General features: G+C 42.2%; 1 protein-coding gene across 3 annotated transcripts in view; it reads left to right on the forward strand.

The window, feature by feature from the left end:
• appa (amyloid beta (A4) precursor protein a) overlaps positions 1 to 13960 on the forward strand; it is a 35081-nt gene that overhangs the window by 17039 nt on the left and 4082 nt on the right. Inside the window, exons 3-16 of one of the 3 annotated variants that reach the window (XM_078244094.1) lie at positions 1473 to 1602; positions 1882 to 1994; positions 2102 to 2292; positions 2639 to 2982; positions 3664 to 3831; positions 6467 to 6600; positions 7360 to 7434; positions 7528 to 7677; positions 8774 to 8902; positions 9023 to 9122; positions 10048 to 10260; positions 10487 to 10540; positions 11624 to 11715; positions 13602 to 13748. In XM_078244094.1, coding sequence (XP_078100220.1) covers positions 1473 to 1602; positions 1882 to 1994; positions 2102 to 2292; positions 2639 to 2982; positions 3664 to 3831; positions 6467 to 6600; positions 7360 to 7434; positions 7528 to 7677; positions 8774 to 8902; positions 9023 to 9122; positions 10048 to 10260; positions 10487 to 10540; positions 11624 to 11715; positions 13602 to 13748 — 2040 coding nt within the window. Of the gene's footprint in view, positions 1 to 1472; positions 1603 to 1881; positions 1995 to 2101; positions 2293 to 2638; positions 2983 to 3663; positions 3832 to 6466; positions 6601 to 7359; positions 7435 to 7518; positions 7678 to 8773; positions 8903 to 9022; positions 9123 to 10047; positions 10261 to 10486; positions 10541 to 11623; positions 11716 to 13601; positions 13749 to 13960 lie in introns of all 3 variants that reach the window. The other 2 variants (XM_078244093.1, XM_078244095.1) reach the window with 2 other exon arrangements.

The raw sequence follows: 13960 nt of genomic DNA on the forward strand, positions 1-13960 counted from the left end.
GTAATTACATTTTTCGTTGAATTTGTGGGTTGGATAATTTACATTTTAGCCATTAAGCTGACTCTCTTAGAGCGAAATTACGATGATTGAGCAGGTAGCAATGCAGAATATGTTAGGGGGGTTCACAACAAACAAGATTGGATCATTTTTCATTTTCTAGTGGATTTGCAATTTTATTTTGGTACGTTTTGGGCAAGTGAGACCAATTTTCAAACGTAGGTGGTACCAATAAAATGCATGCAAAGATGCCTGAAAATGTGAGTCTCGGTCATGACAATCTGAACCAACAACACGAAACTAACAGTAATATGGATATTAGTGGGCAGACGGAGGTATTGTTTTCTTGCTGGAGTGAGAGCCTATAAGAGGACAGAAGTCCATCATTAGTGGGTTACAGAGACCGCAAACAGATTTGTTTTTATTCAACAAAATCCCCAATTTGGCATGGTGACATGATGCCGAAACTCGGCTCGGTAAACAAGCTGCTTAAGTCCATGTGACTTTACTTTAAAAGCTTAAATTAGTTAGTGTGAAGCTTACCAAACCAAATGCAGAACGACAACACAGCGAACCACTGTGTTGTTGTTTGCCCAAAGAAAACTGCCCTCCTCCAACCACTAAACCACATTTCTTTGGGGAATATTCCAGCAGTGTAGGCTGTCACTGCATAAATGCACTATGCTAAGAGAAATGATAAAAGGGAATTGTCTGATAAGCAGAGGTGATGATTTCTCTGAAAAGCATGTAAGACAGACTCAAAGCAGGATAAGGTCTCCATTGTTACCACTGATAACAAATCCAGTGATAACGAAACGAATGCTTACAGGATCAGCTTTAAGTCCCGGGTTCAACTTGTTTTAACATTTTGAATTTCAAATATCAAAACGAAAAATAGAGATATGGAGTATTTTCCTACCCAAAGCTGAATGGGAAAAGTTGACTTGCATATGTGAGAGTGACAAGGGACCGAGAAGGTTATGGAATTTGTATTATTTTCCTCTGCATTTGGAGAGGCATGAGAGGAGAGAAAACGGAAGAAGAGGTGTCATGAAAAAGAACATGTATTTGGGGAGGGATGATACGTCGACTAGGAATATTGTGTCGAGGCAGATGTCATGCATGGCTGAGAGGAACATAGAGGTAAACACAGCAGTATCTGGCAAGCAGAGACCGCATCAGAGGCGCACTACATAATGCAAAGATTACATATTTTTTAAAGCATCTTGTAAAAAACACATTTTCTAAAGTAAGGGAGCATGTTATGTTAACAAAGGCAGTAAATTTGTAGAAATTGGTTAAGATATTTGGGTGCGACTGCATGTGTGTGTGTGTAGGACACAGACGGAACTTTAGTGATAGAAGTTACCAGTGTTCATTATACATTGTTGATGTGAAAGGGATCACCTGTTCGACTCTCTTTCAGCTTTTTCATGTTATGATGCCATCCTGATATATAATGCTAATGTGTGTAGGTGTACCCAGAGCTCCAGATTACCAATGTGGTGGAGGCCAACCAGCCAGTCAGCATCCAGAACTGGTGCAAGAAGGGACGCAAGCAGTGTCGCAGTCACATGCACATTGTGGTGCCCTACCGCTGTCTGGGTGAGTCCCATATGTTTTCACTGATCCACAGTTTTCCAGTGTGTGTGTGTGAAAGTATTTTTAGAAAGTAGTGGGAAATAAAGAAAAGACCATTATCTGGCTCTGGTCACCACAAGACAATAGTTACCATAGCAACTAAGCAGTTAGGTGTCAGCTATGCAGAAATGGTTTATCAGAGTCATCACTGTTGGTTGAAATGTATCTTCAGTCAGTTAGAAGGCTGGGCTAAAATTGCCCATTGTGTATTAATAATAAATATTGATATTGTTTTTTCTGCAGTGGGAGAGTTTGTGAGCGACGCCCTGCTTGTTCCTGACAAGTGCAAGTTCCTGCACCAGGAGCGTATGGACCAGTGTGAGAGCCACCTGCACTGGCACACCGTAGCCAAGGAGGTGAGTACACACAGACACGCATACCTAAACTACTGCAACGACTAGCAGGAACAGTCACGGATCTATTCTTTGTCTGTGTGTGTCTTTCTTGTTCTACATGTCTGTAGTCCTGTGGAGACCGCACCATGAATCTCCACGACTATGGTATGCTGTTGCCGTGCGGCATCGACCGTTTCCGAGGAGTGGAGTTTGTGTGCTGTCCCGCGGAGGCGGAGCGTGACGCCGACAGCGCCGAGCAGGACGCTGATGATTCCGATGTCTGGTGGGGTGGAGCGGAGACGGATTACTCTGACAACAGGTACACACACGGCACGCTCAGATAAATGAGGGCAAGGCAGCAGCAGAGTAATACATCAGTGCTCAGATGATCAGAGATATTGCCACTTTCCTTTTCAACATTGCTGTCAGGATAAATGTCTCTTCTTTCAGCAAAGGTTATAATTTAAAGTCTTTGTCCTTGCCTCCTTCACATTCATCCTCCTTGTCTTCCTTATTTCCTCATCCCTCCTTCTTTGTCACCTCTACTTCCCCCGATTGCTCTTGTTCTCTCCATATGTCCCCCTTAACTCTGTTCCTCCCTTTCCTTCATTTTTCTCCCCCCCTCCCATCTCTCCCTTTTTCTCCCATCCCTCCTTCCCTCCCAGTATGGTGCGGGAGCCAGAGCCAGCAGAGCAGCAAGCGGAAACCAGGCCATCTGTGGTCGAGGAGGACAAGGAAGAGGAAGAGGAGGAGGAGGAGGAGGAGGAGGTAACCGAGGAAAATGACGAGGAAGAGGAGGAGGAACAGGACGTACTGAACAACGACCAGGATGGAGACGGAGAGGACGACGAAGAGGTGGTGGATGAAGAGGAAGAGGAGGAGGATGGAGACGACGTCATTATCGACACCCTTGACGACAACGATGATGCTGACGAGCCCACCACCAGCATTGCCATGACGACCACAACCACTACCACCACCACAGAGTCTGTGGAAGAGGTTGTCAGAGGTGAGGAACATTTCTTAGGTGGGCGCGTCTGGTTCTCATCCTCTGGTATAAATAGTGGTATCTGAGATTGGGTATCTGGAGGTCCTTGAAAAGCCTTGGAAATGTTCTAAATTGAAGGCTGCTAAAGAAATGCTAACATCTTAAACACATTAATCAGATGACGGGTTTCTTCGCATTTAGATTAATGTGGAACAAGCTTTGTAGTACAACATACAAAATGTGTTTTTCGCTCCATTTTTTTTATGCTTTGCTTAACACGATTGAACTTTGTTTTCCTCACCAATTAATTTCCTGCTGTCATTTTTCTTATTGTGCTCGTTTATCATTTCAGGGCTTTCATTAGCTACGTTCCATCAGAATCAGAACTGGTTGTTCTGGCTTTGTTTCTTAATTTTAGCGTTAAATTGGTCTTTAATTCAATTCCAAGTAGCATTAATAATGCTTGAACCCGGTTATCTTTACATGCTACTGTATGTGACATTGGGTACTTTATTTTATATTACATGCCCTTGAATTTTAAGTGGCATGTTTTCTAGGTGAACGCACTTGAGATCTTTTCATAGAACTCGACATACAGATGATGCACTATGTACAGTAGGTTGAGCTAAAGAGACTTTTGTGGCAGTGTACTGATGACAAGCTTGTATATGTGTGTGTGTGTGTGTGTGTGTGTCCTCCAAGATGTGTGCTGGGCCAATGCAGAGACTGGTCCATGCCGGGCCATGCTGCCCCGCTGGTACTTTGACCACCAAGAGGGCCGCTGTGCTCAGTTTATCTACGGCGGCTGCGGAGGCAACAGGAATAACTTTGACTCAGAGGAGTACTGCCTGTCTGTCTGCAGCAGTGTCAGTAAGTCTTGCCCGACAGCAGTTAACTTCAACCAGCAGCCAGTTTGTCTCTAACCCTCGCTTTTACTCGCTGTCTATCTAAGCTGTCCACTAGCCAGATGCTCAAAAGTTTGTTGCTTGGTGTGCTTCTCTTCTAGACGTTTCTTACCCGTCAGCTCCATCACTCTGTGTGTGTGTGTATAGTGTGTGTGTGTGTGTGTGTGTGTGTGTGTGCACTAAAAACAGACTTTACCTTTCCCGTAACCCCTTTGTGGATTCTTAAAGCCACCAATCTGATCGTGTGTATGCTCACTGTTCCTTCACGCTTTCTAGTGTGTAAGATGGGTATAAAATGTTTTTGTGAATAATTTACGTTGAGCAACTGGACCTAGTTCTGTTTCAAAAGCTGGTGATGTGTTTTAGCAGTTATATTAAAGCCATAGCAATAAAAAAGAAATAATACTACATGGCTTCTCTGAATCCTCAATGAAGAGGTTCGGTAATTCAGAATACCGGATTTAAGTTGAATTTATGGATTTCTATTAGAATTAGTGTTGCTGAAATATAAATACGGAGGATTCATTTTTATGGGCAATTGCTTTACAGGCTGAATGCCATTCTCTAGATATCTCTTTACATTGTCATGGTTACAGTGTTGTTGCCCTATAGAGCATCTATAATAACTGCTGTTATTTCAGCGATTACAGTTGTTTCATGGGCCTCATCTTATGTATTACTTTATATTAAATTTGAGCTGTAAAATCATCCAGGCAAGGAATTATTTAGCAATAATCCTTACCTCGCTGCACATTATCCCTTACAGCCCTGAAGTGTTACAGGCTTGCTTACATTCTTCCATCCTTGTCACGTAGGAAATAGGTTCTGGTTACTTTATTACATTTATTTAAATCAAATGTTAAATTACCCGGCTGCGGTTTTGAAAATGTGAAAGATTCCCTTGGTAAAGGTAAGGAAAAACTCATCAGTACACCATTACACACTCTCAGAGCATACCTGCCTTCGACATCACATTATGATGATTGATTATCAGTGGCAACACTGATGAGGATGATTGCTACTAATGTGTGAAAAAAAAAACACTGGAACTGCCAACCTATTTTGTGTGGGTGTGGGGTTCAGTGACCTTGCTTGATATATTCGTGAATGTGTGCATTTCAGTCAAGAAGAGCATGATCTGCCCTGCAGCGAAATGGAGTCATGCTATCTCCATCCCCCTATATTTTGATCTAATTTTATCGAGTGTGTGTTTTATAGTGTGAGATTTCTGCTCTGTTGAGTATATTGGAGGTGAGAAAGTACTGCAGTGTCTTATTTCCCCCCCGGCAACACACAAAACCTACAGACACACACAATTTGCACTTGCATTTGTGGTCAATTAACAGTTGTTTACACTCGATACTCTATAATGAGTATAGTAAGTCAATTGATATATTAGGCAATAATTGGCATTAAGTAGTGTACATGCTTTGGTTACAGCATTTATTTGTTCCATTATGGGAATTGTTGGGGCACTTGGCTTGCACTTTAGGACACTTAAATACAATAGTGCAAAGGTAATGTAGTGCACAAGGTAGCAAATAGGGAATTTCTAATGCTTAACAGCAATGATTCAAGAAAATCAGACTATGAAAATCTAAACAAGGAATTGGGTCATTACCACTTTAATTACATTGTACAGTAGTTAAAGGGTCGGTTCGCCCATTTACAAAAAAAATGTTTTCACCTACCTCGATCAATTCGAACTACTCTCCACCAAAGAAGATAGTCCCTATGTAAACTGTTGTTGTCATTGTGTTGGGGTGGAGGCAGAAATCTCTCAACCTGGGTAAATAAAACCAAAACTATCTGTATGATACCACTGGATGGAAGTGAGAAATCGTCATTCGGGTGAACTGACCCTTTAAATGATTTTGAGGAGTCCAGGCTAACGGAACACTCGGCTTAGGTCAAAGTGAATAACCTGTGTTGCTGTGTGGTTTTTTTTTTTTGTCCTGTGCAGTCATGCGCTCTTATCAGACATAACCAATTTCACATGACGTGTGACCTTCACACACACACACACACACACACACACACACACACACACACACACACACACACACACACACACACACACACACACACACACTTACACACGTACCACCAACCACTTTTGAAAGCACACCAATGAAAGATCAACTTTCCACTGATTAAATCCAGGTGTCACGCAATTTGTGGTCCATTTATATTTCTTGCTAGTAAGTCGACCAAAATTCAGTCAGTGCTTTTGAGAGGATACATTCCAGCGTCAGTGTTTTTGGCATGAGAGCCGTATCACGCTCTGGATGAAGTTATATAAATGAAAGAGGGGTTTTGTCTGTCTCCTACAAAAGACTGTGGGTCATCTGAGACATTCACTTGTTTGCTTTTGGGGGGTGATGGCTTCCAGCTACAGCTACTCTTTTCTTTCTCTCCTGATCTCACACTAACCCTATTAACCCATTTTTAAGCTCTGTGTTTTGTGTTTGTGTGTGCCGAGGCAACACAGCCAGTCCCCAGGTCAACCAAATAAGTGTGCAATAAAAAGATGCTTCACTAAAAGGCTTTTCACCCTCTCTGCCTCCTCTTTTTTCTCCCTCTACTTCCATTTCATGCAGTACCCACAGCCACGCCCAGCTCCCCCGACGCTGTGGACCACTACCTGGAGACGCCTGCTGACGAAAACGAACACGGCCACTTCCAGAAGGCCAAAGAGAGCCTGGAGGCTAAGCACCGCGAGAGGATGTCCCAGGTACTGACGGAGAGAGGGAAGGAAGGAAGCAAAGAGAATAAATGAGGAGGGAGGATGTTATGTTTTTACTGTGGATGTTTTTTTGTTTTTTTCATTCAGCAGACTGAAAGCTGATCAGCAGACACTGCATACAAGTGAATGAGTAATGGTAGCTAAGCAGGTTGAACAGAGAGAAGGATTTTTTTTGTAGTAGAGAGAGGACATTAATGGAGGGAGAAAAGATGTGTCAAGTAAAAACGAACCGGTGCGATTGTTAAGGCGACTGAGCCAATTCAACTTTTAATTGTATTCTTTAATGAACCGGCTCACGCTCCGGCAGAGCCAGATGGTCCACAATAACGTCACAGTTTTCAAAGCTCCACCCAGTAAGGATGAAATTGAGGTGCAGTCATCTTCTGTAAACTGATCAAAAAGGGGAACACAAACTGTTGATTTAGGACTTTTATTGTCTTACTGCACTTTGACCTAGCACAAGCCCTCTGTGATTCAAAAAGCAGAAACTCCCTCATTTCAGCATTCTCAATCTGAAAGGATTATTTACACGGACCAGAAGGATCTGTTATTTACCCACTGCAGTGCAGACCAGTTATCTTTTCATAGCTGTGTAAAATGTCAGATTTTCTTCCTTTTAGACAGCCATGAAAAGATCAGAGAGCAACATGTTTCACTCAAGTGTAAAATCAACCCGTGATAGAACACGTGGAAAGAAAGTAGATTTGACAAGTTACATTAACCCTTTTTTTCCATTTTTGTACTCAGGTGATGAGAGAGTGGGAGGAAGCTGAGAGGGAAGCTAAGAATCTTCCACGTGCTGACAAGAAGGCCGTCATCCAGGTAAAACATGCACATTCTGGCCGTATACAAAATCACCCAATGTTTTTGGTGTCCTTTTTTATGTATATGTTGCAATTTGTGCAGCGTTTCCAGGAGAAGGTGGAGGCACTGGAACAGGAGGCAGCCAGTGAACGGCAGCAGCTGGTGGAGACCCACATGGCTCGGGTGGAGGCTCTGCTTAATGATCGCCGCCGCCTGGCTCTAGAGAGCTACCTGACCGTGCTGCAGCAGGACCCACCCAGGGTACGTTATATACACAGTTCAGCAGCGATCCTCTTTCATATAACTGATGCAGATGATGACAGTGTTCATTTATTACCAAGGTCACTTCCCCTGTGATTCACTGTGCTTTTCGAGATAGTATTTTCTTGCAGGACTTACTGTTTTAGAGGATGGATACACGACCCGAGCCTGACGGGGCCTAACGGAACGGGTTCGGACAGATATTTAGAAATGATGTTCGAGCTCGGTCACATCAGCGCGATAAGGCATTGAACGTTTTAAATTTAAAACCGCTTATCATGTAGGTAGCCAATGGGCCTGTTTCACTTGATGCAAAGGTTAGTTTTTGGGACAGACACACACCGACATACAGACACACACACACACACACACACACACACACACACACACGCCCCTGTGTTAACATGCGCTTGTTACCCTTGTTGTTGACCTTTCCGAATGCCTTCCTACAGTTGCTTAATAAAAGCGGGCTTTCCACACAAACAAATGTACCTGTGTCATTAGTATGACAAAAAAAATGAGATTTTAACTGTGTTGGGCTCGGACATAAATATCTTAATGCCTGTCGGTTACTGCTCTATCGGACGTGGGCCGGGCTCGGACAGAAAAATGCATCCCGATCCGCACTCTTAATACTGTTGTCCCGCCATTCTCCACCTTCTTGTTGTTGCTTTTACCATTCTCAGCTATTCATCAAGATATATTTCTGAATAACTCTCCTGTTTGTGTTGTGTTTTGCTTGTCCTTTGCTACTATGTTTCGCCTATGTTAATACACAAAAAAATGGAGCCAAATGGAGCGTATGCTTTGTAAAATAAGATAAATGCATCGGATTGCAATCTATGAAATCACTGTTGTACATTGGCATTTTGATTAATGTCTGAGGTTTGATAAATATCTTATCTTCTCATAAGCAGAATAGATTTGGAGAAAAACAATGTTACTGACTGATTGTATCAACGGCGCGTTTTACAAATGTTAGCTATAGTGTGATTTTGGTTGCAAGTACGAAGGTTTGTTTTCTGATCCAGACTGTATATACATATTTCACTGTGTCCTTCCTCTGCTCTTAACCATCTGTCATCGTCTTTTGTAGCCTCGCCACGTCTTCAGCCTGTTGAAGAAGTATGTGCGTGCTGAGCAAAAGGACAGGCAGCACACCCTCAAACACTTTGAACACGTCCGCATGGTGGATCCCAAGAAGGCTGCGCAGATCAGACCTCAGGTAGCATCATCATTTCACTTGTATATGAAGCCACTTTCCTAAATATATTATGCGTTTTTTTTTTTTCCTGAAGAAGCGGATGCAGTTTTATATGTGCTTATGTGCATGTGTTTATAAAAGGTACTGACCCACCTGCGTGTCATTGAGGAGCGTATGAACCAGTCTCTGGGACTTCTCTACAAGGTGCCGGGTGTGGCTGACGACATCCAGGACCAAGTTGGTGAGTCAGTCATTTTGATGCTTAAGACACGTTACTCTGAAACATTAAATCGTCACTATTGGTGACTTAAAATGCGCAAAAATGTAATCCAATTTATAGTAGAATCTAAGTGCAACTGAGAAAGATGGAAAGGAGGTTTAGCTGAGTGAGCAGTGACTAGGTAGAGAGACAAGAAAACAAAGATCTGAAATCAGAATGACATGAACCAAACCAAATTTTAGAGGTATTTCTTTCACTGTGTGACTGCTGACCTTGGCATGAGAAAGATATAGCAGAAGACACACTGTCCTGAATGTGCTACATGTAACAGAGAGATTGAATGTTCTAAATTCCAGCCCCGAAAATATTGTTTTGTTGATAAGAGCATTGGAGTGATTTGGCCTAATTCTTCTGTTCAAACCAAACTGTTTGCTGGGAAGATAAATCCCCTTCCCTCCCTCCCTCCCGCCCGCCCCTGCATTCGCTAGGTTTCTGTGGGTTTTTGGGTTTATTGGAGTTGCGTGCGTCACACAGCCATCTGTGTCTTTGTGTCGGAGATAGTCACTGTCTGTTCTGCCTGTCAAAACGCACACAAGAACAAACACACAGTATGCAGAAGTAAAAGCACCAAGTCTATAACATTTCATGGAGGTTGTCTGTCCCTTCTGATAGAGAAACATTTGTTTGGGTCATTACGTAGGATATAATATTTTCTCTAAGTAGAAACAAAATGCCTCTTTTTTTTAATTCTAATTATCTAAGAAATTATTCTTTCTTTTAAGCATCAATATTTATTATGATAGAGAGCATTTTATGTTAATACTAACTGCAAACAACAAGATATAAGTTTGACAAATGAAGTGAAACCTCCTTCCTTTCCTCTCTCCACCTCCGTTTCTCTTGTGACCACTGACCTCTCTCCTTCCTTCCTGCCGCCTCCATCCAGAGCTTCTGCAGAGGGAGCAGGCGGAGATGGCCCAGCAGCTGGCCAACCTGCAGACGGACGTGAGGGTGAGCTACGGCAACGACGCCCTGATGCCCGACCAGGAGCTGGGAGACGGCCAGACCGACCTGTTGCCCCAGGAGGACACACTGGGCCTGGGGGGAATCGGCTTCGTCCACCCTGAGAGCTTCAACCAGCCCAACACTGAGAACCAGGGTACTTACTGAAGCACCGGGTTGTTGATTACATTTCACAACATTTTGGTTCAGAGTTGTAGAAATAACATGCTATTCTATAAAGCTATATGCAATCCACTTTTGGTTTTGTAGGGTTGTGTGGCATGAAAATTATTGCTTGTCCTTTTCTGTTTTTACACATTATTTGTGTTACAAATTATATTTAAAATAAAAAATTCTCTCTCTCTCTCTCACTCATTCTCTAGTTGAGCCAGTGGACTCCGGCCCCAGTCTTGACAGAGGCATTCCCACACGGCCAGGTTGGTACTATTGTTCAAAAGTTACCCAATATTGTGATTTTAAGTATTCGTATGTATTTGGAAATTCAGATGGATAGGGTTTACGGCCTGCAGATTGTGATGCTGTTGACTTTGTCACACCCTGCCCACCAGATTGCTAGGCTGCAAACTCTTAAGTCTTTATAGAAATGTTCTTGTAAACAGCTGATTCACTGATTCTTTATAGATGAGTTATTATAAGCCATAAATAAGAACTTCTGAGTTGCCAGGTTGTGAAAGATCTCAATCAATTACTTTCATATTTGCTTACTACCTTTAGCCAATGGCTTAGTGATACATTATTTAGTAAGTATTTTTTATACTTTATGTGTAACTGCAGAATTGATGGTGTATTTCCCTTTAATAGGTGACTTGTTAGTATTTTATTAACTCACCAGCAAAAGGTTTTTTTTTTGTTTTTTTTTACAACCTGACAACCCAAAAGTTGCTCTTAATAGTGGCTCGTAACTGCTCTATGAAGCATTAATGAATTATGTATCAACAATTAATGAAGCTATTAATGACTTAAGAACCCTAAATAAATCATATCTGGTTTGCTAACAATCCTTATCAAGGTAGGAAACATAATAAGCGTATGTAAGTAATGTAGCTATTTAAAACTGCTACAGATCATGGCTAACGTTGCATGTTACATTTTAACAATGATTCCAGTCTAATAAAAAATATTTCTTCAGGTTAAGTAACGTCTCCTCTTAAAATACATCACAAGATTGTTTTGAAGTAGAGACTTGAAGTAAAGTCAGGACAGTATTTTTCCGCTATCTCTCCTTCTCTCAGCCATTATTTGCACACCGCCAGCTCCACTTGACCTTTATTAAGGCGCCAGCTGTGGTTGTTAGGAGATATGTGATGCAGCTGCATGGTCTATGCGTACCGTGCTGTATATGCTGTGCTATATACACGTGCTATATTCAGTTTCTACTTCTGTTACCTCCAACACTCTGCTGTCTGTCTTGCTTTAGCGAGCCAGTTTGATCTCTGCGTGTGTGTGAAAGTGGCTAAGTGTCACCATCCATAATAGATACTTTTCCCTTCCCCTGCCAGTGACTGGAATGAAGATGGAAGCTATTCCTGAGCTGCGGATGGATACGGAGGAAAGACAGAGCACTGAATATGAAGTTCACCACCAGAAACTGGTAAACAAACGCAGAGAGCAGCTCACTTTGACACAAGCAGTGCAGACTCATTTGATATTCACTGATCCGTTTTATATAAGCAGACTCATTAATAAACATAGAGGCATAGACCAAGCATGCAAACACACATGAAGATGCGTTCGGCGACACGTGCAAGCTTGCACTCTGCCCTCTCTTTTCCATAAGTAAACACACACACACACACACACACACACACACACAGACACACAGACAGAGAGTCAGGTCCATGTCTCCTCTTTGTCCTCGTGGTAAACTCCCAAGGTTGTCACCATGGAGACAGGTGTCCATGGAGACAACCGTGATAATGTGTGCGTCACAGTTGTCTGCTCCTCTCCAAAATCTGCTGTCCTCTGATCGGAGTTAAGTTTATATCTGTAAGTATTTTTATGGTCAGCCGCAGGCGATTGTACTAAAACATTACCAGGCTCTAACCCAGTTCTGCATTCATTCATTAATCTCCTTCAATATTGTGATACTAGCACAGTCCATCCTCAGTCATATCCAAATCCGCATACCTTATTCCTCTCACCTAAAGGCTTTAATCTCTTAATCCCCACATTTTATTACATATCACATTTCTTGGATTCACAATGAGCAGCCAGTGTCAGGCTGCCTCCTTGAGTCAACTCCTTAATTTGATATTCACCGTAACCCCCAATCAGCGTTCTGCCGGATTATTCTGGAGGAGGCTCACCACCCTGAAATGAAGTCCCCGCTAACTGCAGTGTTTGACACAAGCGAGTTGTAGCAGCATTGCAATGTCAAGATGTGTTTTAGTTAGAGTTGTTTTTCTGCCAGAAGATGCCATTTGCTTCTATTTCTTTTTGTTCTGCATGGAAAATGAGTTCCACAGAGCAGTGTAATCCGTGACAGAGATGTCATTTATTTTTGTAAACATTTTGTGTTGGAGCTGGGTTATACTGCATCATTGTTGATTTATGTTGTGCTCTGCTTTCTGTAAATCACCTACCAGCCAAATCCAGGTCTCCACCAGGAAATGATCCCTCAGAAACAAGTCACCTTACAGTCTGTGTCATCTCCATGTGTTCTCATGTGTTGCATCTTTGTTCCCCAGTAGTCATTTTACAAGCTAAATTTGACTGAAGTGATGCTTTTTTTTTTTTTTTTTTTAAATGACAAAAGACGACACCTGTTAGGAAGTGTAATTACACATAGCATTCACTGCAAAATGATTTGGGTAGATGAAAACGAAAGTAAATCTGCCTCTGTCGGGTAGAAAGTGAAATTGTAGAAAGAAAAAACGTTAACACCAACATTTAGTGGCAAAATCCATTGTTATGTCTACAAAATTATTTTAGATATAATATAAGTTCAAGTCACCACTTACGTACAAACGTATTACTTTGTATTATGAGTCTGGAGATCCTTCTTTCTTGTTGAAGGGGAAATCTATTGTTGGGACACGTTTGTTTCTACTGAATTTTATTAATGTTAATAGTGTTTGGATGCTTTCAACGGTTTGTTCGAATTCTGCATCAGCAAAACACACAAAAAAATTATAAAATGATAAATCTTTACCCGGACAAGTGACTTTTGTGCATGGACAAGTGAACCGTAAATATACTTGTCCAAAGGACAAGTACCTTAAAAAATGAATGTCAAACCCTGAAACACATTGGAAAAAAAGATGGTAGCTACTAGAGCTCACTGGATCCCTGAAAGAAGTAACCTGCAAACCATTTCTAGGCACAATTAACTCTCAGCCTGTGCTGAAACTGCACTAATTACTCAGCAGTGTCACAGTAACGCATCATATCCTTGGTGCACAATGAGTCCTTAGTGTGCATTTCTACTCTCACTATATTAAAATCATCCCGCTGGTTGTGATTGGTGTCCGTGTGCAGGTCTTCTTCGCAGAGGATGTGGGCTCCAACAAGGGCGCCATCATCGGCCTGATGGTTGGAGGCGTCGTCATAGCAACCGTGATCGTCATCACCTTGGTAATGCTGAGGAAGAAGCAGTACACCTCCATCCACCACGGAGTCATCGAGGTGAGAAACAGCTGACCTGTGTGTTTGCCTGTACAAGCTGTTGTATACGGCAGTCCGTCTGGTGTGTGGGGGGGGGGGGGATGCTGTGCACATGCATGCACGTGAGTGCAAGCTGTTTTTCAGTATTTAATTTTTGTCTGTATAGATGTATAATGTATATGTATGTATAGAGGGTTTTCACAGCGCGTCATCAGACCCGAAGTCGCCATGTT

The sequence above is a fragment of the Sander vitreus genome, chromosome 24 (genome assembly GCF_031162955.1).
Source record: "Sander vitreus isolate 19-12246 chromosome 24, sanVit1, whole genome shotgun sequence".
Lineage (NCBI taxonomy): Eukaryota > Metazoa > Chordata > Actinopteri > Perciformes > Percidae > Sander > Sander vitreus.